The 25,134-nt window shown below is 45.1% G+C and overlaps 2 protein-coding genes across 3 annotated transcripts; both read left to right on the top strand.

Annotated features, from left to right (window-relative positions):
* The first annotated feature begins 149 nt into the window (after positions 1 to 149).
* gpr17 (G protein-coupled receptor 17) lies at positions 150 to 5,987 on the top strand. 2 transcript variants are annotated; one of them, XM_062556897.1, is made up of 2 exons: positions 150 to 496; positions 3,507 to 5,987. In XM_062556897.1, the coding sequence occupies exon 2, from the start codon at positions 3,509 to 3,511 to the stop codon at positions 4,520 to 4,522; it is 1,014 nt and encodes a 337-aa protein (XP_062412881.1). In that variant the 5' UTR covers positions 150 to 496; positions 3,507 to 3,508; the 3' UTR covers positions 4,523 to 5,987. The 2 variants fall into 2 exon arrangements, with proteins under 2 accessions (XP_062412881.1, XP_062412882.1); XM_062556898.1 differs by lacking the exon at positions 150 to 496 and adding an exon at positions 2,884 to 2,968.
* A 1,915-nt stretch (positions 5,988 to 7,902) lies between these two features.
* inpp5d (inositol polyphosphate-5-phosphatase D) lies at positions 7,903 to 25,003 on the top strand. The gene is made up of 27 exons (XM_062555902.1): positions 7,903 to 8,550; positions 9,662 to 9,725; positions 12,068 to 12,203; positions 12,774 to 12,930; positions 13,542 to 13,682; positions 13,841 to 13,931; positions 14,155 to 14,232; positions 14,362 to 14,439; positions 14,781 to 14,904; positions 15,042 to 15,148; positions 15,429 to 15,531; positions 15,704 to 15,900; positions 16,781 to 16,898; positions 17,360 to 17,456; positions 17,992 to 18,130; positions 18,556 to 18,664; positions 19,120 to 19,208; positions 19,683 to 19,764; positions 19,937 to 20,026; positions 20,248 to 20,358; positions 20,484 to 20,563; positions 20,766 to 20,853; positions 21,333 to 21,479; positions 21,757 to 21,817; positions 22,221 to 22,433; positions 23,078 to 23,577; positions 24,636 to 25,003. Exons 1-27 carry the CDS (start codon positions 8,411 to 8,413, stop codon positions 24,683 to 24,685), a joined length of 3,390 nt encoding a protein of 1,129 aa, XP_062411886.1. The 5' UTR covers positions 7,903 to 8,410; the 3' UTR covers positions 24,686 to 25,003.
* The last annotated feature ends 131 nt before the right edge of the window (positions 25,004 to 25,134 follow it).

Raw genomic sequence — 25,134 nt, 5'->3', positions numbered from 1 at the left:
GAGGGAAAGCGAGGGTGGGGTCAGGGGTTCAGCGTCATCAGCAACCCCCGTCGGGCCGCGCGCTCTTTTTGTAATCAAATTTGTTTGGGAAGGATACAAAAAGAGCCACAGTCTCATTCCTCCTGGGAAACATCCTGTTGTCCCCGAGACGCCCCAGGGTCCTGTCAGTGCTCCTGCCCGGCCCTGTCCTGCCCTTACCGGCTCTGCTCTGGCTAAGCTCAGCCTCTGTGCTCAGCCCTGCTAGGGGCCCCTGGAGGACCTGAAGGGGAGGGAGAGAGCGAAAGGAAGACAAGCTACAGGACTGCTGCTGCTGCCACGATTAGACTGTTGCTCCCGTGCCAGCTGTTATCACCAACAGCCACACCAACTACAACCACACACACACACACACACACTCTCTCTCTCTCTCTCTCTGGCCCTGTCCCACTCTGCTTCAGTCTCTCCTCCTCCTCCTTCTCCTCTACTAGCTCTCCACTCCGAGAGGAGCTCCCGTCTGGTAAGTCAGCCTCCCACTTCTCTGAGAAAATGGTTTTGCATGTTTTTTTTAGTTAACCTTTTCAGTATTCAATCACATGTATGGATATGGTGTAAACATTATTTGAAAGAAGTTCGCTATTTCTTACTGTACTTAGTTTACTGAATTACTTATGTTTTTGTTCTTACTGTCAATTTGTGATAAACATTCAAGGCTATCTGGACGATGTAGTGATTACATTGTTGCACTGTGCTGCATTTGTTTCATGTCTCAGTCAGCATGCTTCTCTGTGGGAACAGACTAGTTTAAAGTAATTCTCTCAGCTGTAATGGGGAGACATTAAGGGCATTTTCTGGTGGTTGTGAGCCTCAGTGGCTCCGTGAGTGGAAGGTCTTGGGAAAAGACCCGTGAGTGTGGGAAGCATCAGGTGGAGCCTTGTCTCTCTGAGGGGCACCCTGATCACTTTAGTGGGAAGACTGGCATGTTATTGCTTCACTATACACTATGAGTGGGGGGTAGAATTTTTTGGCAACTACACGTTAGAGCCCCCCGCTTTTCCCAGCTCCTGCCCCCTCTTTCTCTGTGCGCTGCCGTGCAGAGAGCGTGGCTGGCTACCGGGGGCTTTGCAATAGCTGCCAGCCTCGTCACACTCCCCCCTCGCCGTCCGGCTTTGGCTAATCTCTCAAAAGACTCAGCCAACAAGAATCCTACATCTTTCTTCTTTATGTTTGCCGGCACCCTTTTACGTCACAATGCTCCCGGTGGTTTTGATCCCCACATCTAATCCCATTTCCCCTAAATCTGGTCCCTGTGAGCCTGACGATAAAGACATTTGTTCTGGATTTGGTATTTATCTTAGAAATTGGGGTGAATTATTGGTCTATTTTTTATCAGTATCGATGTATTTATTGGCAGATATCATGTGTCAGAAGGCTTCCATGTTTTCTTAAGTGGACTCTGGTGAGTGTCTTTTTGGCTGATAACAGGGGGAGTGGGCGGGTTTCGTGTGTGTGTGTGTGTGTGTGTTTTCTTCTCCGTCCTGAGAAATTTTGTGTAACTAGAATCCCACGGCGCCCTTTGAGATAAGTTTCACACCTCCATGCTTGTGGGGAGAAGAGGCGTCCTCTCCTCTCCTCTCCTCGCTCCTCTCTCCGCTCCGCTCCGCAGCTGGCCGCTCTGTTTATGTGCCCAGTGGATCTCGCTCGCCCCGCTGGGAGGTGCAGTTTCATCTAACACAAATGGGGGAAGAGTTCTCGCCTCGCCCGTTGACCCGGAGTACATGTGGAGGTGGACAGGCCCCTCCGCCGCGTGGGCCGTTTGTCAATGCCTCTTTGTCAGTTTAACTGCTTTCATCTGGGGGAATTGATAAAGGGGATAGGCTCGTGCGTAGAGCGCAGGGATTGTCCTCCCACTGGTGCCTGCGGGGAGATGCTCTTAACTCGTCTGTTTGCTTGCGGGCGCTGACCCCCAACTCACGCCCATGTGCTCTCGCTTTTCCTTGGACGTTGTCAAAATATTTTTCTGTTGTGTCTCCCTATTTTGTTAACCTCCGGGGGAATGTCAAGACGAGCCTTGTTTATGTTTGGGTGGGACGGGTCAGCGTCAACCTAAAAACTAAGCAGGCACACTGAGAACTGAACAGGAGGTACTCCCATGTCGAGTGCTGAAACCGTCAATCAAGCGTGGGTCATGCTGGGCCACTGCAAAGATATGTATGTGCATGTGTCTTAAGCTAACAAGCGCACTGGACTGGGGCGTTGGTTGCAGCAACAGAGCCGCAAAGTGGAAAAACGTGTCACTGTGAAATGCCAAAGGCTCGCATCTCACACTGGGTCACCAAGGCCATTACAACCAAGCCCACCATGCCCCCCGATCCATGTCTTAAAAAGGCTGTCGCATCTACAGTACGGGCGACTGATGGACAACATCTGTGCAAGTTCAATTATTAATAGATCAGCTTTTTGTGGGCCACTGGGGTGTGGACACATGCCGCATCAAGGAGCAGCCCCAAACAAGTTTGCCTTATCTAATCTTAGGGGTGGAAGGGGGCAAAGACCCCCAGCACCGTCAATTATGTGCCAATCCTGATCGGCCTACCTCTCGGGGTAGGGCAACAACTGGCACAGGGGGCTGAAAGCAGATAGCAGGGTGTGGCTGCTGCTGCCTCCCATGTCCCATGACCCATAGGAGGGGCCGGCTGGATGCACACAGTGGCCTCACGGTGACCCGTCCTCTGGGAGCAGGGCCGGAGGAGGAGGAGGAGGAGGGTGTCATGTGCCCCTTGGCGAGTGGCTCCATCTCTTCTTACCGCCAGAGATGCGCGCCCCGGAGCCACACCCGCAGAAACGGACCACCACGCCCTCTAGAACACGCGCAGAACCATAACATTTACTACTGCCCTGCCACGCATGCCAAGATGCTGATCGCCATAAACAGAAGCTGTTGAAAGAAAGTTGGGCACCGCCAATGGGAGGCAGAGGACGAGACCAAGCAGTAGGAATGTTACAAATACCTCCGGGTCTGTTTTTGGGGGCTTTACTACGGTGCATTCTAGGTCAAAAATGGCACTGGCTGAATGAATGAATGAATGAGCCCATTCTAGTGGTCTGGCGGCTGGGCTTTCTGTTGCCTGTTTAAGAGAGTGAGAGCAGTGTGCTCTTTGCCACATTTATGAATATGAGCTTCTGAAGGCGCAGTGTTTGTTGAATGCCCGAGTCTTTTGTGTGTGAACCCTCTAGGGGGTTGGGGAGGGTTAATGGTTTCACTGGGCACTTGCATGGCAAGATGAATGGTACATGTCATTAGATTACTGACCCCAAAAGCCCTTTGTTGCTTTGTGAATTAAAGCGGATCTCTGTAGGGTATAGTTTGACATGTTTCATGTGAAGTCATCCTTTGATTTGGATTCTTCTCATTTCTTTCCCTCGTGCAGTTGTCACAGGCGTTCTTTTTTTTTGCGTGGGGGTGGGATTTTGTGTGTGACATTATAGAGTGATGATTCTGTTAAACATGTCCCTTCTTCTCCCTCCAGCAATGGACATGTACAGCACCACACCCGAGGTCCCCTCCCTCCCATCCAACGTGACGTGCGCACCAGTCGACAACACGGCAGAGAACCTGATCTTCGGGAGCTACTACATCCTGGTCTTCCTCCTGGCCCTGAACGGCAACAGCCTGGCCCTGTGGATCTTCTCGCGCCAACGCGGCACCTCCTCGCCGGCCAACGTCTTCCTGATGCACCTGGCCGTGGCCGACCTGTCCTACGTCATCATCCTGCCTCTCCGCGCCACCTACCACCTGACGGGTGGGCACTGGCCCTTCGGCGAGATCCCGTGCCGCCTGGCCGGGTTCCTCTTCTACGTCAACATGTACGCCAGCATCTACTTCTTGGCGTGCGTGGCGGGTGACCGGTACCTGGCGGTGGTCCACGCCGTGCGCTCGCTCAAGCTCCGTCAGGCGCGCTACGCCCACGTGGCCAGCTTCTGCCTGTGGGCTCTGGTGACGGTCTCCATGGCGCCCCTGCTGGCGACGCACCAGACGGCGGAGGTGAACGGCGCCACCGTGTGCCTGCAGCTGTACCGCGAGAAGGCGTCGCGCAAGGCGCTGGTGTCGCTGGCCGTGGCCTTCACGCCGCCCTTCCTGGCCACGCTGGCCTGCTACCTGCTCATCATCCGCAGCCTGCGGCACGGCTCGCGTCTGGAGCCGGCCTTGCGCCTGCGGGCGCTGCGCACCATCGGCCTGGTCATGCTCATCTACGTGGTGTGCTTCCTGCCCTACCACGCCAGCCGCGCCACCTACATCCTGGGCTACAGCCTGGCGCTGCCCTGCCGCACCCAGCGCGCCCTGGCGCTGGCCAACCGGCTCACCTCCTCCCTCACCTGCCTGAACGGGGCGCTGGACCCCCTGGTGTACCTGTTCGGGGCGGAGAAGTTCCGCGGGACGCTGCAGAAGTTACTGTGCAGGGGGCAGGCGGCCGGCTCTAGCGCCACCAGTGGCGACCTCAAGGGCACGCACGAGAGCTCGGTCAGTGCCAAGTCCGAGTTCTAGAAGACCAAGGACGCTGAGAGATCTTCCTTTTTTTATGAACTTGACGTAACTGGTTTGGGCAGGGCACCCAAACATGAGCAAATCTCAATATTTATACTGTATCAAGTCTATTGCTTAAAAAGCATTTCATGTCTCAAAGAACTTGACATGAGCCTCCATATTTATACAGGTAAACATAAAACATACCGCAGTATTATACTGAAATCTATTGTTGTATAATGTAGTAAAGTAAGTGGGATTTAGCTTTTATCCAAAGCGACAGGGACTCATAACGCTGGGGACAGGAACTTAACACAGGCTGACCGTTTCATTGGGCAGCAGAGCTGCCATTGCTCCACCACAAGATTTTATACCGCAAAGCAAAATAATCAACCTTTTTACCTTTCAACCTTTTATTAGAATGCTGGCAAAACGTAGAGTTTCATGACTTAACTCTAGTTTGTGCATGTTTTATAACAGTGGTCTATGGTTACTGAGGATCATAACAAGCATTATGAAGCATTACTAACATTATTGTGGATATGAAGGTACTTATCATCAGAAGAGTTCTGGGTAACATTTGCTCTGGACATTTTCCTGCCTAATGTCTATCCTTACAGAGGATGTGACAAAATAATTTACACTGAGCCAATCTCTTCCAGAGATTTACTTTGAAAATGTGATGAAACAAAAATAACCACATGCATTTTATCTTTATCTGACAGGGTCAGCGAATTCTTTCTGTGGTATTAGATAGAACTCCAAGATATTTACAGGGCGTTATATCATTGCTCTTCTTCGAAATGAGTAACCCTTTCCTACTCTTTCTCTCCTTTTCTACACAACTTACTGCCTTAGTATATAGATTACTATTGCTCCTGTATATTCTGTCTGTTTGCTAGGCTGAGGCTGTTTATATACTCAACTCCATGTGTGTGAATTGCTCATATTTCAGAACATTATAAGAAAAGACTACACATCAAAGTTAAAGAGTTTATACCTGGACATTCTCTGCCATCTTTCATTCATAGGTTGTATGTAACTAATTTTGACATTAATTCATGGGTTTATATTCATTCATAGCCTTCCCATGTGGATTTGAAAATCATGAAGAATTTAATATTTTTCAGACATTCCTTATTAATCCCAAAACAGCTACACATCATCCTCAATAGTATGAGTAATTTTCATCAATTTCCCCTTTGCTGTTTCTGACTATGCAATCTTGCTTGTGTAGATAATCTTTCAAGCCAAATCCACTGTTTGCTGTGCCATGTGATTCTGATTTTTGTACATTGTACTGCACTATATTAGTACAGTGTTTCTGAGCTTTTGACATCACAGTTATTATTTGGGCATTTTGGGTGTTGTCTGAACAATGATGAATCAATCTGAAATGATTTACTGTTTGTATTCTTATTTATGATCTTTCAGTTTATCTTTTCCATGTGTTTATTATCAGTATTTCAATAAATATATTACAGTAGGCTATATAACATTGTGTATGCAGCATACTTGACTGATTGAAGCTAATGAGGTGTGTGAAGTCCCACTTTTCAGTTTATGTTGAGTTATGCACATGGTTACATTTGAAGATATTATGTATAATGGCGGGAATTCCTTACTATTTATTCATTAAGCACTATTTTTGTTTAGGTATTATTCATGAGATTTTCAGAGACCTTGGTCTCCAGTGAGGGACCTAAATTAAAGCATGTTTGACTTTTGACTGATACACTAGGGGGCAGGATAGTGTCAGATGGGTTTTTAACTGTTGCTAAAGTCTCTGAACGGTTAGTCCTTGTCTATTCAATTATTTTTTTAAAACAATTATTCAAATTTGGCAGATGAATAATGTGTCCCCACCAAACACTCATAATTGATTGGTGCTGCTAACGCTATCAGTTAGCATTCTCTTTTCAACACAACTAAAGACTACTAAAGCTCACTACCACTACCACTAAAGATTCATATTCTTTACATATTTACTTCTGCAAATAGCAACTTACAAAGCCAGCTTCATGTGTGAGTGCAAAGATGAAACTGAGTAATGAAGATGGGGAAAAGATGCCTTTCAGACTGATGACCACAGGCAGAGTGGTTTTCCTCATTCTCTGACGGAAGCGTTTCTGCATTCGATGGTAGCCCGCACCGCAGTGACAGTAGCTACTGCCAGAGTCTGCAAGTGTGCTTGTGCGAACATGAGAGATTGTGAGAGACAATTGTGACAATGAACATGTATAGGCTATGTGACTGTGTGAATACCGGAGTGTGTGTATATGTGAGTGTGTGTGAGTGTGTGTGAGTGTGTGTGTGTGTGTGTGTGTGTGTGTGTGTGTGTGTGTGTGTGTGTGTGTGTGTAAGAGGTTGGTCTTTTGAACACTCAAGGTGGGGCGGAAACCCCAAGGTCAAGAGGGACTTTACACAGCTCTTGGGTTCTCTCTTCATGCGACACCCTTTGTGGCTTAGTTTTTTTTTTTTCTAGCTGTCTCTTCTTCCTCTTCTTCTTCTCATATTTTTGCAAGACTTCCTGTCAGCCTGAACATGGGAGGGTATCCTCCTCTGAAGAGAGAGTAGAGGTTGGACCTTAACAAAGAGTGTGTGTGTGTGTGTGTATGTGTGTGTCTGTGTGCGCATGCATGTGTTTGCATATGAAACATTTGCATGCACGTGTTCCTTGAATATTTCCTTGTGTGTCTGTGTTATGTCTAACTGTTTGCGCATGCACAAACAATTCCAAAATGTTTGCACATGTGCATATCTGCAGATGTGTATCCATGCAACAATATTATTTTACTGTGCAAAACACTGGCATTCAAGAGGTCTTGACATAAAATCAGTCATTCATTCAGTCAGTCATAAAACAGCCCGGAAGCCATACCTCTCTTATTGTATTAAACAATAAACCTGATGTTACCATCTTGATGATTAATAATCAATGATATGATGGCAATTACAATAATGATTATTATTTGGACATACTGTAGACCTTTGGATTATTAATACTTGAGCCACGGACATGTGATGAGAGTCATGAAGAACTGCACAGCAAGTGACTAAGGGTTGTTTCTGCGAGTGCCTCAGAGGACTTCCCTCCTGATACCAGAAGTTGCCCCTCCCTCCCTCTCTCCCTCAACACCCCCGCCCCCCCAGCCAGATTAAATGCCAACCTACCTCATAACCTATCACTGCTCTGCAGACTGTGTGGTGGCTGTGAACTTTCCCTCTGCAGTCATCAACTTTCCACCGTGCCTAATCCTCCTTTAAAACACAAACACAGACAATTATTCTTTATTCAGTGTGAAGTTAGTATGGTTAATAATTACTGAGGAGTCCTGGAGCCGTGGCCAACAATTTAAAGATAAAAGCCTGTCCTTGTGAAGACTTTGCCTTAAGTTTGCTTGGAGGAGGGGTGGAGTTAGCCTTAGCAACTATCAGCATGTGAAAATGAAATGAATGGTAGTGTGGCTCTGTTAGTCTGTCTTGTTAGCCGTTTTGAGCGTAGAATGAGGAAGTTCACAGCTGTATTTGTGGCAGCTTCCTTTTTGCAGCTTTCGCTGTAACAGGAAGAGACACAGAGAGAGAGAGAGAGAGAGAGAGAGAGAGAGAGAGAGACAGAGAAAGAGAGAGCCAAAGAGAGAAACGGAGAGAGAGAGAGAGACAGAGAGCAAAAGATAGGCAGAGGAGCAGAGTGACAGACACAGAGCGAAAAAGTGCAGGAGAAAGCCACCATGAACCGGACCAGAAAGACAGGCTGAGTTCCCCTCCATGTTCTCTGGGGTGCGTGTGAAAGCAGCAAGAGCAGCAGCAGCAGCAGCAGCAGCAGCAGACTAACTGACCTGTGTCCCCACTGGCCTGAACTGGCAAACAGGACGGGGGGGTGCCACTAGAGACGGGAGGGGGGCCAGGATGTCCAATCTCCAGCCATGGTACCATGGCGATATCACACGATCCACCGCTGAGGGTCTGCTCTCCAAGGCGGGCAAGGATGGAAGCTTCCTCCTGCGAGACAGCGAGTCCATACAAGGGGCCTATGCCCTTTGTGTATTGTAAGTAGACCATTCTTGCTCAGCTGAGGCAAACACACACACACACACACACACACACACACACAAACAAACACACACACATGCACACATAACATAACAAGAACACATGGTGTTTGGTTTAGTTTTAGTATGCACATAGTTGTCTGAGAATATGGTGACAGAAAGATGAACAGTTAATGTATGTTATGAGGAGGCATACCTGGTTGCAGAAAGGTCTGTTTGAATGAGATATGAACTGAAAATATCTATCAATGCATTTCAGACTAATACATAATATTGCATTTGGTTCTTCAAAGTAAGGACACTATATATCTGGTCATTAAATACAGACTTTAATTCATGAGTAACTGCACTGGAGTGCATGAGGTTCTGATATGAATATCTTCCTCAATGTGACTCTGACATTACATAAGTCTAAATACAAAGAGCACCTTTGAATTCTATTAAGCACATTTGATTCATTCTTTCTGTTTGCCTTGCCTTCAACCCAGGGCCATGACCCTGTTGGATGATTCTGTGTAATCTCCATCTGATGCCTACAGGGCATTCTTTAGTCATCTGAAACTATCTATCAGCGCTCTTATCTCATGTTGAGCTTCTCTGTCAGACACCAAGATATTAAACTCATCCCCATTGGCGAGAGTCAATGAAGAGAAATGCCGCTATGCTAGCTTAGCCTATCTGAGAATAACCCTACCCCTAACCATATATTTATTTGGTTATTTTTATCCAATGCCGTTGCTCTATGTCTAGTGAGTTGGATCATTCAAATAGGGAAGTAGGAAGGTTAACATTTTAGCATTTTAGTCTTCCAGAGAAATTAGCTCTTCAGAAAACACTGAGCAGTCATAGACAGAGGATCTGATGTCCCTTTGTAATATCATCTGTTGATAAAGTGAAAGTAATCCTGTCTCATAACATGGGGCTTTTATGGAAATGTAGTGGCTAGGCAAAAGGTCAAGCCATTGGCAAGCATGCTGTGAGTCAAACAAGCCTAAATTATGCTGTAGAATCTGACAGTAAGAATGACAGTTCAGATTGCTACATCTCTGTGCCAAAGGTTAATGCGATTTTTCACGTCCAATTTCATTTCTCTTTTCATCTCTCACAGGTACCAGAACTGTGTCTATACGTACAGAATCCTGCCTAATGAAGAGAGGAAGCTCTCTGTTCAGGTGAGGGTATGGCTAGTCCACAGATGGAATTATATGTTTATCTTGTGCCATTACTATGCTTGGAGCAATTTTGACCTCTAGTAGGATCACACTCTCAATACCTTGCTTGGGTATCTTTAGCTGGTTATCGTATTCTGGTGTGATTATATTTTCTAATAGCGAGGGGGTCAAAAAGAACTTGCTCTTTATCAGCTATTTGCTTTTGACATTTCCACTTTCTATTCACTGAAATATCTCCTTTGTTCTTGGTGGGTTGGGTATAAGCAAAACAGGTGCTAAGGGTTGACTGGCTATTTCAAGCTGCGTCTCCTGCTTGATACTTCTGCTTTTAGCAATGGAGGCACAGAAAGGCCTGTGATGTTGTAATGTGGTCATGATGGCATAGAATGGAAAGTACATATTCATTAGTGATGAATTGTACTGAGGACAGGCTACTGTAAAGTAGTGACATCCCATACAACCTGCAATAATGAGTTGTGGCACTGAAAGAAAATGGTCACAATTTGGTGAGAATGTGCCCTCTTCCTCCCCCCTCCCAAAAAAACAACAAAACAAAACCATATTTCCTACAATGATTCTTTAAAACAAAAATAGTTCACTAAATGTTTGTACATTCAGTAAGCTGCACATTGATCAGCCAAAGTCACTCGCCACACATTAACCATCTGATTTGTTTAGCCCAGTGGACATGAATGTGTAACAGGACAGGGGCCTGCTTTGTGACAGCTGGCTCTTCAGCTGCTCTATCTGCTTGGCCCCAGCAGTGTGTGGGCGTCTCGTTTCCCGAGTGCAGAATACTGTCTCATCTACTCACGCTCTCTCTGCCCGCCTAGTCTGCTCGCGGCTAATGCTCACGACTCATTAGCGCAAAGTTGGCCATCGCTGGCCGCTTTTGTTCAGAGGTCAACCTGACCAAAACAGTGGCCTCTTCGTTAGATCATGCCAAACCACAGAAATGGTCCTCGTGTTGGACAAGCATTGAACCTACACAGATCTGTGTCTCAAAATGGCCGCCTTGAAGAGTCATTTTGGGTTAAAGGATCATTCAAAGCATTCAACCTAACATGGCTGACAATGACCTATCAAAATTTCCTTGAACTACATCCTGGTTAAATCCTCTGTTATTTCATTAGGTTCTTCCTCTTTATTTTTTTTTTTGTTGATTCTGCGACTCTTCATTTCTTAACTGCCCTTCAGTGTGGTTGGGAGAAGTTCCTCATGTCTTCTACAGGAACTGGAGTCTTTTTCAGTTGAAGTGTTATAGAACATTTTTGGTCAAATCTTCAACAAAAAGGTTTTCATCATTTTCCATGTGAGATCATCTTTCACAAGTGTGACGAAAAAGATTTGTGTAATCTTTGACAGCTTTCTCATTGACTGTCAGAGACTCAGAAAGGAGATGAAGTCAATGCTTCTTTGCTTGGCCCTCCACACATGTATAGGCCACAACAACAAAAAAACAGACATCAGGCTAGGGCTAAATCACAATTTCAACTAATGCAATTACCAAATTGCAAAGGCTGCATTCAAGTGTGCAGCTAGTGACTGACTCAATGGTCAATAATGTATGGTTTTTTTTTTTTATTCATGTCATCCTTGTGTAACAGTCATGCTCATCCATCAGAGATACACATGTTGCATTCTAATCAGATGTGGCCCACTTTAAAGCTACTGCATTTGGAAGTAATTCATATATTTTCATGTTCATTCTTAAATTAACAGAGAGAGCAGGTCATATTTTCATGTTGCCTTTGTTGGTATTGCTTCATCACATGCACTGTATCTGAATCTTGAAAAGAAGCAATATTGCAATCTCAATATCAGTCAGAAGAACTGTGCTTATATCTCTCTCCACATAGCTCAGCTCTACTTCAGACTAATCAACATCATACATTTGGATTCCAAGCCTTATACATTTGCTATGAATACATTTAGGGAGCAATTGTGAAAGTATAAGATGGTTTTCACGCATTGCAACCTACCCCTATTTAGACCTACTGACCTATACACACTTGTGGATCAAAGACTTGCACAAGAGCTGTCTGCAACACTCACCGAGCATTCTGAGGAACTCAGTCAGGTGACCAGAGGATTAAGCCCCAAAGCCTTCGGAATACAGTGCATGGTGTCTGAACTACAGAACAATCATTTTGTTTTGTGATGGCTCAAGAAAAGAGCAAGCAAAGACATTGTTGAAATAATGGAAGAAGGATGAAGAGCAAGGTGTCTGCCTCTACTCTATAAGTAATGGTGTTTGTATTGATACGTTTAAAAGTTAGATTGTGTCTCGGGTTTTAAGACTCTTTGTTCCTTCGGGGCCTTTATTCCTTTTCTCTCTTTAGGCCTCTGAGGGAGTGCCGATTCGTTTCTTCGCCATGCTGCCTGAACTGGTGGAGGCCTACTACAAGGAAAACATGGGTCTTGTAACTCGCTTACAGTACCCTGTGCAAAAAGAGGAGGAACCGGAGGAGGAACCTGGTAAGAGCCCGTTTCCGAAAGGCTTGACGTTCTACATTCCTTGTTGCTTGCACAACCAGTGAGTTAATCTTGTGAGGTAAACTGTAGGATACTTCAACATACTTCAGCATTACTGTTTTACTGTGTGATGGGATTGCCTTTGAGTGTTAAGCATTGCTGTTTTACTGTGTGGTGGTGACCCTTCTCTGCTCTAAAGTGTTTCTCCTTCACACCTCCCACGCATGAAGTGATAAATGTCACTCAGCCAAGGTTACCATCAGCCACATCCACACCCAGAGTCATGCACACTCACATGCAAGCATGTCCTCAAACTGCAATGCTATAACCACTGTGCATTTTACTATACTGTACACATTACATCGCCATAGCAGATGAGAGTGGATATTTTCCATTTCAGAGCACTTTTACTGTTTTTCACATTGTTCAAACTGACAATAAAATCATAATCATTCTTCTAACAGTGTCTTTGCAACTTTCAGACTTTGCTCGATACATAAGTATCTGTAGTGCGTTCATTCTGGCCAATTTAAGTGATCTCTCCTACTTCTCTGCTTCTGGATGTCACCATAGAGCCAATCAGCCTGCCTCCACAGCTGCCCCCCAGGAACTTCGCCAGCTCCACATCTGTGAATGACACCAAGGAGGAGTCGCCCAAGGGGAGCGACCTCACCCGCACCTCCATCTCAGAAACCTTCCTCCAGCGGCTGCAATATGTAGACATGGCCAGGTATCACCAACAGTTTTTTAATCCTGCAGAGAAAAAAGGGAAGGCCCTTAGATCAACAGTTTACATCCTGAAGCCAGACAAAATACAAGTGGCATGTGCAGTGGCTACATCCACTGAAAAAAAATCACTTCTGGAATTTAGGATAAATATCTTTTCTGTTTAAGATTTATTGTAATACAGAATGTCTGAATCTGCCACAGGATAGGGCTGGGCTACAGTGAGTAGGCCTACCTGCTCAAAAATTATCACTGTTATTGGTACAACTAAATTATCTATTGCTAGGTATTCAGCGATAGCTTAGGCCTACAGGATATAGGCCAAGGGTTGCTGCTCAGCAATTCAACGTTTGATGAATTAATGAGTGCAAAGGAAACGTGATTAGTATGAGAAAGCAAAGAAAATCAAAGAAGAGGAGAGCTTGGTATTCATTCTTTCATTCCATAGTTTCTTTCATTCATGCACTGCGTTTGCGAGGAACGCCTTAGGCGCGGGCAGCAAGCGTAGATGTATGTTCTGGCCTCTGCTCTGGGTAAGGCATGATGACCAGTGTGCGCTGGTCACTCTGTCATTATGTCATCTGATTAGTCTATTTGTGTTCTGTTTATGGTCAGTATCCCTGAGGACCATCAAAAGTCTATTCTGGAGTACTTCCGTTACAATATCGCCGTAGACGCAGAGCAGGTGCAGGGTGGCAACCCCACCTTGCCAAATCTGAAGAAACTCACCTTCCACATCTGTAAAAATCTGAACAGGTAACCTTCCTGTGAATTGTACTCTTGCAAAATACTGTAACGTTATACACACACAGAATGAGGCATTTCTGATTTAAAGCCACAAAAAGTACAAGAATTCAGGTATGCTAGCAGTTTAGCATGCATGCGTCCGTAACGTTGCCCTTCTCTCTGCGCAGTGAAATTAGCCGCACACTGCCAAGTCTGGATGCACTTCAGAGGGTTATTGATCCGCCGATGTCACCTGGAGCCGGGAGACTGAGAAGTCAGGTGGGGGCAGCAATTGCACGAAATACAGATGCAATTGGAAATGAAAATAAGCAAAGTTAAAATTATAGCATAGAATAAATGAACTAGTTGGTATTAGCATGGGACAGTTTCAGTCCTCTGGTTCCACACAGAGGAAGCCTACATTGTTAAACAGGTTCTTCTTTAATATGCTGCAAAATAGATGCATTAAAGTATTGTTTCAGTGATGGGTTTGTTCTTTTAGCACTCAGCTGATCCAAGCCAGTCGATGGCCTTTAGGCTTGAACAGCTAACCAAGTTACTGTACTCAATAGAGGATAAGGTAAATCCACATTCATTTGTCAGGTTTGAGGTTAACCTCACAATGATGAATATTGTACTCTCATATTTATTTACCTACTGTCTTAAATGAAATGAGTGTCCTAAATATCTTTTGTTGTTGATCTTCCAGACCAAAAATGCTGTGTTTGAGTCTGTTGGATATGATGGCGGTCACAGGAACTCCCTCATACCACCTGCTGTATTTGAGGTGTGTGAAAAATGTGCTTAATCAATTTTCTATCATTACATCATATTCTATCAAGAGATGGAAAAGGGAAGACACACATTTATTAGTTAACCTTTTTGTGTCAGGGAAGTCCCTTAAAAAGGATTGTTTTAAAGTTCCCCCATCCAGACAAAATGCACTCACACTAACATTCATTGTTGCTCTGTTCCTGGCTATATGGCCATTTATTCTTGAGATTCGCTTTATGCTTTATTAAAAATTATTTTTAAATAAAATGATACAAGGTTGCTATAAAATTGCTGATCAAATATGTATGTGCAATGAGCCAGATGATTCTGAACTCTTTTTTTTTGTGCCAACAGGTGAAATCAGAGTCATTAGGCCTTTCCACCAAAAATTTCCTCAAAGTGGATGTGGAGAGTGGAAAGTTATTCCTCAAGAAATCCAAGGATGGACCAGAAGATAAATACTTTGTGCACAATAAAAGTATGTTTTTACTTTTTACTTTGCTTACAGTTAAAGATAGATCTATGCAAATGAATAGCATCGTTGCACTTTTTTTGTGTGGGAGAGTGTGAGTGTATGGTCTCTGTTGCTGATTTGTACATTTTGTCATTTTGCAGTCTTGCAGTTAGTGAAGTCCCAGAAGGTTCACACCAAACTGGTGGTTGTGCTTGAGACTGAAAAAGAGAAGACACTGAGAAAGGAGTTTGTCTTTGATGACTCTAAGGTATATTACTGTAGTCCTAGAAGACATGGAGAGAGAGTGCTGTGTGCCGCGCTCTGTGTGGTGTCAGTGCTCAGTGTGGAGACTACGGGTGTTGCTATGCTAAGTCTGTTTCCTCTGCATGTACATTGTCACAGCAGAATGCGAGCAGGCGATAAAGTCGTGTGGTTTACATTGCTTACTAATCGGTACATTTTCCTTTCCATTCTATTGTGTCTGTGTGTGTGTGTGTGTGTGTGTGTGTGTGTGTGTGTGTGTGTGTGTGTGTGTGTATGTGTTTCAGAAAAGAGAGGCCTTCTGCCAGCTTCTCCAGCAGATGAAGAACAAGCATTCAGGCAAAGCAGAGCCAGACATGATCACCATCTTCGTGGGCACCTGGAACATGGGTATATAATCACTCCAGTAATCACATTGATTGATCTCTTTATGGAGAGATGTATAAACTGAGTACAGATGTTATATGACAAAGTGTTGGTCAAATATAGTATGATATAATAAAGCATTGAATAGTATTTCTCATTCTCAACTAAATAATCTCTCATTGCTCTCTCACTGCAGGCAATGCCAATCCACCACACAACATCACATCCTGGTTCCAGTCCAAGGGCCAGGGGAGGACACGCGACGACACAGCCAATCAGATCCCTCATGACATCTACGTGATAGGCACACAGGAGGACCCGCTAGGGGAGAAGGAGTGGATGGACATAGTCAAGGGTGCACTGAGAGACATCACCAACATCAGCTTCAAGCAGGTCGGTGTTGGCCATTTACTTTTCAAACATCTATGCATCTATGTTACAGGCTTGTACAGCACTCAGCAAAAAAGAGACAAAACCACCAGATGAAGTTTAAAGAAGATATATTATTCATTCTCAAGATCAGTCAGGAAAAGAATTGTTCATCACCACCTTCTAAATAGCGGAGCTTGGTTTTATTGCCTTGATTGGCTCCAAGATTGCCTTGGATAAAGGCATGTGCTAACTATCACCTCCATTACTTCACCTTCCCTTAAATAGGATGGGCTACCGGTTGTGCCTGGTGAGGTTGGAGTTTGGTGTAGTCTAAATGAGTGGAGGTGAATGCACTGGTGTGGCTGAACAAGTGGGTATCAGGTTGGGTGCAGATGACTCAGTGTGTCTGGACAAGTGTCTGAGGGAGTGGCAGACTTGTGGCAGAAGGTGGCTCTCGAGAGACATTATGTCAGTCTTTACAGCCCACTGCCACTCCAGGTTTAGATGAATAAGGACAAAATCCAACAGACAGTCAATGTGTAGCTACTGTAGAGACTGCAGAGTCAGAGGGCCAGGGTTAACTTACACGGCACATCGGGCTAGTGGCACAAACCAGTAGTGCCTCAGCTCTAGATGACTGCAACACACAATCTATGGTAATATTATACTGCGTCTTGCAAATGTTTTGTTCAGTTTTCAGAAATTGTGTTCAGAAATTGTGTATGTGTCTACCTTTGTACAGGCTTTCTAGTTTTCATCTATTTTGATACAGAAAAATGATTTCCTTTGCAGACATGCAAAGTGAAGTGGTACCAACAGTAGCCTGTTTCCTAAACATGCTGTATGGCCAGTTTTGTGCCGTTCAGTAGTGCTGATGTGTCTTGTGGTGCTGTGGTGGCAGGTGGCGACTCAGACGCTGTGGAACATCAGAATCGTCGTGCTGGCCAAGCCCGAGCATGAGAACCGCATTTCACACATCTTCTCAGATAGTGTCAAGACAGGCATCGCCAACGCTCTGGGTTAGTACTCGCTTCTTTGTGTGTATGACCAGCCTCCTGCACTGTCATCTCACCCCCACTGCTGTACCAATCTTCACCAGACTGCCATTTATAATCAGATACCATCTATGCAAGCCTGCAGGGGTGCTGCTAGAAATGTTGGGCCCTATGAAAGAGTATTATACTTGCCCACCCCCATACACACGCACAGTTATAATAATGTTGGTTATGTTCTGTGAAGGCCCTCTGTCAGTGCAGGGCCCCTTGGAATCCTCCCACAACCTGCTGGTGCTCCTGCTAATGTGTTGTGTGGTGCTCTTGTTATTACTCAGTATTCAGTCACCTTCTTTTGATTCATCGTCTGATTCATTTTCCACTGCTGTTGCACTATTGGTCTGCAATATGATGGAATGCAAATGGTCCCGTTCTGTTCCTTTTTGCTGTTTTCTTGTTGACACTTTCTGGCTCGGTTGTGGTTTCAGGAAACAAGGGTGCTGTTGGGGTGTCGTTCATGTTCAATGGCACGTCCTTCGGGTTTGTTAATAGTCACTTGACCTCAGGAAGCGAGAAGAAACTCAGGTAGGTGTGAAGTCTTCTCTAATGACCAACTGAAGGTTTTAAGTTACCTAAAATAAAAATAAAAAATCTACAGATGTAGATACACAACCTAATAATAATCTAATGTGTCAACCACAAATTACTCATACGCTGAATTCTAATGCTCTCATTCTTGGAATTTGAAATGCATGCCTATTGTATCAAGCATGAAGTGTAAAATAAGGAGTTGAAACAGTTCAACATACTTTACTGAACAGTTTCGGTTCACGTTATATTCAGCATTTTTACCACAGAGGTAAAATGGACTCTCATATCTTTGAGCCCATCTGATTACCACAAAGTGTGGAAGCCGCGTTGGTATTTTTAAAACTACCTGCTCTGCAGCCTTCTTCTGTCTGTCACATTAACTATTTCAATATAGTGTTAAAATAGACAGCTTTATTTAAGTTAGCAGCGCTGCAACAAACACATGAATTACTTAAGCATGAAGATTGATTGGCGGACTTTTTTTTTCCTGTTGTGCACTCACTGATGCTATCTCCTTGTTCTCTGCCAGGCGAAACCAGAACTACACAAACATCCTACGCTTCTTGAACCTGGGCGATAAGAAGCTCAACCCCTTTGATATCACGCATCGCTTCACACATCTCTTCTGGCTGGGGGATCTCAATTATCGGATCGAGCAGCCATCTAATGTAAGACCAAGTTGCACCTCTATTAAATGCCTCTGCAGGTCCCTATTAGCTGTACTTTAACAACCATGTAAAAACAGTGTAAAAATCATTCCATGCTTTGCATCCTCAATGCATCGCCTGTTTTCTCAGGCCAGCATGTCTTCTTTAACAGCAGGGTTGACAAAAAAATGGCATTTACAAAAAAAAGTGTTTGTCTCTATGTTCCATGGGTGGTCATCCCCTCTGGACTCCCTGACTCTCTGAAGACTCTTAGCTTAAGCTTCACATAAAAGCAGCCCCTGTGCCCCTCGGTGGAGGCCTGCCCTGTGCATAAAACAGTAGGGCACGTTTCCCCCGTCTCCCTGCAAGCGGTTAAATTCAGCCGCTGCTGACATCACCCGGACAGGAAGAAAAGACTGCTTTGCATTGTTCACCCCCTTTTGCAGGAAGCGGAGGCCATTGTGGCCAAGATCAAACAGCAGCAGTACCAGGAACTCCTAAGGAGCGACCAGCTCACCATGGAGCGCAACGAGGGGAAGGTCTTTCTGCACTATGGTGAGAAGAATGACAGAGACACACACAGAGAAAAAGAAGAGAGAAAGCTTAAAAAAGACAGGCAGACTCAAAGAATGCACTTTCACTTTAACCACATGTGAAACCCCCAACCAGCTATTTATAAATTCAGCCCCACAACCTGTCTATAATTCCTTATATAAAGTCTGGAACCTGTACTGGTGTATGTATGCAAACAGCATGGAATGCAAACACCACAGAAGTAAGCTCTTGTTGGTTATTACAATGGCATTCATTTGCATCTTTTCTGTATTTGCAAACATGCAAAAAGATGCAGATTAAGTTTTTCGATGTCACAGAAATGCACCACATTTCACAGCTGTTGATAGAAAGGGTTGTAAACGTAAAGTGCTTTATTTGGAGAAACTGATTGGGAATGAATGTACTACTAACACCAAGATAACCTCATTTTCATGTCTGGCCACTCTATCTTTCAGAGGAGGAAGAAATCACTTTTGCACCAACGTATCGCTTTGAGAGAGAGACACGGGAGAAATATGCCTACACGAAGGCCAAAGCCACCGGGGTAAACGCCGTGCTCTTTGGCACTTCAACAAAGAATTGTATTTAAATGAATTAATAAAACATTGAGTCCATACAGTCCATAACATGTCATGCAACCCAAAAAAATATAGGGATTCAGCTTCTTAGTATTTATCTAATATTAATAGTCGGTTTGTTGCCTTAGCTACCTGGTAGTATAGGCTACTCTCATTGGTTAAGGGCTAGCCAGAGCTTAACCCTTTATTGTCTGGGCTACACTTGTTGCACCCTCATTAGGGCTTCATAAAATGGCTTGTGATATCTGGTATGGAGATGCCCTATAATGCCATGCGGAGGACTCAATGGGGCTGGGTGCAGGTGGGGCAGCTGAGGGCAGGTTGGCGTGTGGTGCCTTTGTGCACCACCCTGTGGAGGCTCTGGAAGGCTCACAAAAGACCCAGTCCTCTCGGAGAGACTCACTTCCTCCCACTCTCTCTCTTGTCTCTGTTTCCCACAGACAAAGTACAACCTCCCCTCCTGGTGTGACCGTGTGCTGCGCAAGTCCTACCCCCTGGTGCATGTAGCCTGTCACTCCTACGGTGAGTCCATATTGCAGCCCAATCTCCCATGGGTGTAGCATATATATTACAACATATAACATATATTTTTTGCCTCACAAATGTGTGAAGAGCTAGATTGCCCATGTTCATCTTCACCATCATTTACCCTCTTTAATCTAACATGTGTGGTACACCACCTGTTCAACTGTAGGCTGCACCAATGATATCATGACCAGCGACCACTCACCAGTCTTTGCAACTTTTGATGTGGGTGTGGCTTCTCAGTTCATATCCAAAAATGGTAAAGTGCATCTCCTCGCTAAACGAGCTCCAGAATTTAAGCCTGTTTATTGTTTCATACATGAGAATATGTCAGGAAAACATAATTCTTCACCATATTTCCAATGTGGTGAAACAATTGACAGTTAATGTGTGTGTGTGTGTGTGTGTGTGTGTGTGTGTGTGTGTGTGTGTGTGTGTGTGTGCGGCGTGTGCGCGTGAATGTGCACCAACTTTACTTAGACCCCACCAAGGATTCTCAGGGAGTGATTAAGTTCATGAACTGCGTGGCCAACCTCATGACGAAGTCCAAGACTAAGTTCTTCATTGAGTTTCATTCCAGCTGTCTGGAAAGTAAGGCCTCATCTCTCACATGTGTGCTGTAACGTAATCAGCATCCAAATGACTTTGGCAGTTTGAACTGCCTTGGGGAATGGAATGTGCATTTTCACTAGTCATGTAAATGTGTTTCCTTATAGAGTTCGTAAAGAGCCCGGAGGGGGAGAATCAGGATAACGCAGATGGCAACATCAAAGTGCGCTTTGGAAGTCAAGTGGAGGTAATTAGGGCACTTAAATGTAATTGAACTGGATGGCAGTCCTGACATGGCATAAATAAGGGAGTGCAATTAATCAAAATCATATTTTAGTTTCAAATATGATTTTCACCAATTAGGAAAACAACATAAATTAGTTAAAAGAATTGATGCGTATTCTGGGAGTGATCAGGTGTGTATAATTCCACTCCCTGTCATTGGTTAGCTCATTCCCATCATCGCTGACCCCGAGTACCTGCTGGATCAGCACATCCTGATCAGCATCAAGTCCACAGACTGTGACGAGTCATATGGTGAGTGACCACAACCATGGTGTGTGTGTACCCAGTGTAGCTCCCCTGTAAGGGTGTGTGAGGTATAAAGGGTTAATGACTAGTGAAGTCAGGATGACTGATATTGTATTGTTTGTGAGTGGCAGGACAGTGCTTATTATGATAGTGCCCAGCTTACCCATACTTCACTGAATTTTATTCAGCAATGCTGATGAAAATAGAACTGGGTTCGGAGGTGATGTGCACTGCACTCATGGTGTCCGTGTGGGGTTCTAGGTTCTCGAGAATAGCTTGATTTGCTAAAACATGAAACACACATTAGCATAGCGCTGCCACTCAAACTACAGCAAAGACCATCTCAAGGATGACCACTACGGCTTATTTCTTAGCCTTGTTTTGCACACTAAGCCTTTGGATGCGTGCTTTAGATCTCTCAGTCCAGTCTGACCGTACAGCAGGCTTGGAATGGACGCGTGTTGTGTTGTGTTGTGACTCCTCAGGTGAGGGCTGTGTGGCGCTGCGCGCGGCAGAGAGCGCCTACACGGAGTTCCACATCACGCTGACCCACCACGGGGAGCGCACGGGGGCACTGTCCGGCGGCATACAGGTCCATACCTCAGAGGGCAAACAGACCGAGAAGCTGTACGGTGAGTAAACTGTGTAACCACACACACACACACACACACACACACACACTTTAGTGCACAGTGCAAACACCCACGTGTCTACACCACAATAGTCACGTAGGCCTAATTCATGTAATGCTGCGAGGGAATCTCACAATGTCCTTTGAGAATCACATCTTTTGTGAGAGCTTGGATGATTCCTCCATCGCCCTGTTTCAGAATCTACTGAGCCGTCTAGCGAATATCAAACAGCCACTGCTCAGCCGTGTGATTTAACTGTGCTTCCCTGTGCTTTCAGACTTTGTGAAGGTGGAGAGAGATGACTCAGGAGCTCCCCGAGGCAAAGGGGATTACACCAGGTGAGCCTCAATGGCTTCTCCTCTCCTCTCTGGCATTCAGTTGCTGTAACCATGCAGTGCCATTCTGTCAGTGTCAGTCTCTGTGTCTGTGTCAGTGTCAGTGTCTGTGTCTGTGTCTGTCAGTGTTTCTTTACACAAACAACTTATTTATTAATCTTTTGCTACCTTGTGCAGTCCTTTCCAAGGGTTACATAGGTCCACAGAACTTGTATTAGCATGTGTTTGTTGCAATGCAAACATTTCAAACCAGTGGGTGCTTTCTGTTATGATCCTTGACACAAGTCCCTGTATTCATGTCTCTGTAACCACTCGCTCTCATAAAGACTTTTGTCTGTGTGCGGGATTTTCTCTATAAAGTATAACTGGTTACCTTTACCTGATCCAACGCACCTGTCTCCCACAGGTCATTGATGAGTGCTGCGGACATCAGCAACCCCAACTACATGGGGGTGGGCTACAAGAGCCAGGTGGACAAGGGCTGGAGCTACAGCATGCCTGAGAAGAAAGGCAGTGCCTTCTCGCACAGCTCCAAGGACTCGGGGGTGGGGAACGTCTCCCCAAAAAAGACCTTCGAGCACGTTGTGCGCAGCCCCACGGGCAAGGCCTGTGAGCCTGGGTGAGTGCATCTGATTGGCTGATAGCACAGTGTTTATCGGCTGTATAGGCATTCTTAGACTGTCCCTTGCTATTATGATCAGTAACATGTAGCATGCCCTCATCCGGCTGTTAAGACGTGATGCAATAAAGCGGCTCAAAATGTTCACTCATCTCTTCCTCAACCCTTAAAATGCTTTTTTCATGGAGGCCTGGACTTTACTCTTGATCATCTTGAGCACAGCTACACTAATTAGTCTATTGGAGATAAGTCATCTTTTTAACCCTCACTATACAGGAGGTGATAGTGAAATGGTTCCCACAATGTGAAAACAGGCTGGGTGTGGTAGTAAACCTTTTGGTCGAAAGAGCAGTAGATTACGGAAAGGACTTGTGGTGTCAGACTCAGAAGTAGAATATGTTGATTTCCTTGAGTTAGAGTCGTTTATTTTCAGTTCCCTTCTACTTTTAAGCGTTGTTTTCCAAACCTAATTTAGTAGCCTTGTGACTCCTCAAGAAGCCTGCTGAAATGTGTGGCTTCCTGTCTTCCAAAGATCCCTGTATCTGCTGTTGCGTTAGCAGCTGCAGGTCTTAGTAAACTACCTTCTGGAATGGTGCGATTTCTGTTCCTCTGTCCTGATTTGTTCCTCTTTTTCACGTACCCAGTAAACCCGACGATGACGTACCGGCCGAAATGTTCGACAACCCTCTGTACGGCTCAATGACCTCCCGCGGAGGAAAGGACGCAGATGCTCCCCCGTCGCGCAAGGCAGACCACCTCTCCCCTCCGGAGGCCATCTTCACCTTCCCCAAGCCCTCGGAGGGAGGGGGGGACTCCTCGGACCGCGTGCCCCCCATGCCTTCACCCCGCAACCGCTCCTACACCTACTCCGACACCAAGCCGCAGGCGTCCTCCACCACCACCAGCGCGTCCAGCGCGGCCGTGCCCAGCGGCGGGGGCCTGCAGCCCCAGTCCTACACCAAGAAGCCCGTGGTGCCCTCGCGCTCGGAGGGGGGCATGGGCCTGGCGGCCAGGCCTCCTCTGCCCATGAAGAGCCAGGCGGGGGGAGCCCCTCAGTTCAAGCCCAGGGACTATCGGGACAGCTCGGAGCTGCCCAACAAGCTACGCGGGCCCAGCAGGCCCAGCCCACCCATCCCCAAAGACGGTAGGAAGAGTTACCTCTGTCCTGACTTTACAAGACCTCCAGCTTCACATACAGTCATTTAAGCAACCTTGGGAATCCTGAAAGGCGCTATATACATTTAAGCTATTATTATTTGTATCATTATTATTATTATTATTATTATTATAATGAGTCCCAATCACAGTTGCGTATCAAGAGCCACCTACTTCAGTCCAAGAGTGTGGTGACTGATACAGCTGCAGCTACTAGTGCAGTGGTCAGTGTCCAAATCACTCATTGCAAGTATTGGAGTGAAGAGTTCGTTTTCTATACTTTAATTTATACATTTTATACACAGTACGTTGAACATTTTGGCAAACTGCTGGGTTAACAAAATTCTCCCTGATAGCACCTTGATAGCTCTTTGATCATTATTTTTCGTAATTATTGCTCCAAGACTGTACCTTTTGTCAGAATGAAATTGCCATTGCATTGCCATTATGGTATCAACCATAATTATACATATATAAGATGTGAATAAGATGTATTAAATGTACCGTGGTGTTGTGGAGCTATGACACTCTTGAACTCAATGAATCTTTCATTGCTTTTTCAGAAGTGATAAAAAATGTATCTAATGTAAATCAGAAGATTAGCATGTAATATACACCAGCCTATTACATGCCTCTCACTGTTATCTCCGAAACTAGTGCTACTGTGCTAGAGTGAATTTAAAAGCATTTCATTTGAATCAGTCATGTCATATAAATCATAATGGGGTGGTGTGCTGAAGGGCCAAGCTGCAGTTCAAAATAACAAATGTGTTCCTTCCCTGAGTCTCTGGTTATTATGAGTATGGCAATCAGTAATCATTTATAAGAGCTGGTAAGGTGTGATCGTGAAACCTTTCATTCTCTGATTACTGATTACTGTATAGACTTCAATAGTTTTTAATAGCTTTTAAAGTGCACAATTGCTTTCCAGCTGCATGAACAATGTCCACAAGCTGTCTCTTCTTGATTCCAGATAGTGAAATATCACTGTAGATCAGCTCGCTACAGTATCAGCTAATCTTCCCCCTCCTCTCTATGTCTTTGCAGCGCATCACGAGCTGCCCCCGGCTCAGAAGATGGGACGACCAATGAAATGACCGCACGTGCCACGCGCTGTTCCTCGCTCCATATTGGAATCATGGACAAAAAATGTGTTTCCACGAGGACACAGCACAAACCTATGCTCCAGTGTTCCAGTTGCTGTTACACTTCCAAGACATTTGGCATGAATGCATTAACAGACAACGAGCGCTATTTGTTTTAACTTCTATGCCTTAAGCCACAGCCAGCCTGCAGCTCTGTTCGAGTCCTACGTTGCCTTCCTGTTGATCCGTTTAACTTTCTTTGCTCATTGACACCGTGTTGCTTTGTGGAAGGGTTGCAAAATAAAAGTGTGTTGAAGTGGAATCTCTAAATCCAATGGCTCAAATTAGTTGTGATGAATCAGAAATAAGCATGCTGTGGTGACTAGTGCAGCTGCTATCTAGCACGTAGTAGTGGATTCCACCCCAGGCCAGTGTCAAGCTCTCTAGAAATGTACTCATCT

Source organism: Sardina pilchardus, chromosome 15, assembly GCF_963854185.1.
Source record: "Sardina pilchardus chromosome 15, fSarPil1.1, whole genome shotgun sequence".
Taxonomy (NCBI): domain Eukaryota; kingdom Metazoa; phylum Chordata; class Actinopteri; order Clupeiformes; family Clupeidae; genus Sardina; species Sardina pilchardus.
This window is presented reverse-complemented; position numbering and strand designations above follow the sequence as displayed.

Bases quoted from the DNA above. Each gene is read 5' to 3' on its own strand.
- gpr17 (XM_062556897.1), top strand. From the start codon at position 3,509: ATGGACATGTACAGCACCACACCCGAGGTCCCCTCCCTCCCATCCAAC.
- inpp5d (XM_062555902.1), top strand. From the start codon at position 8,411: ATGTCCAATCTCCAGCCATGGTACCATGGCGATATCACACGATCCACC. The intron at 14,440-14,780 runs GTGTGTGAAAAA...TTGTGCCAACAG, and splicing joins TACCACCTGCTGTATTTGAG to GTGAAATCAGAGTCATTAGG. The intron at 20,359-20,483 runs GTAAGGCCTCAT...GTTTCCTTATAG, and splicing joins TCATTCCAGCTGTCTGGAAA to AGTTCGTAAAGAGCCCGGAG.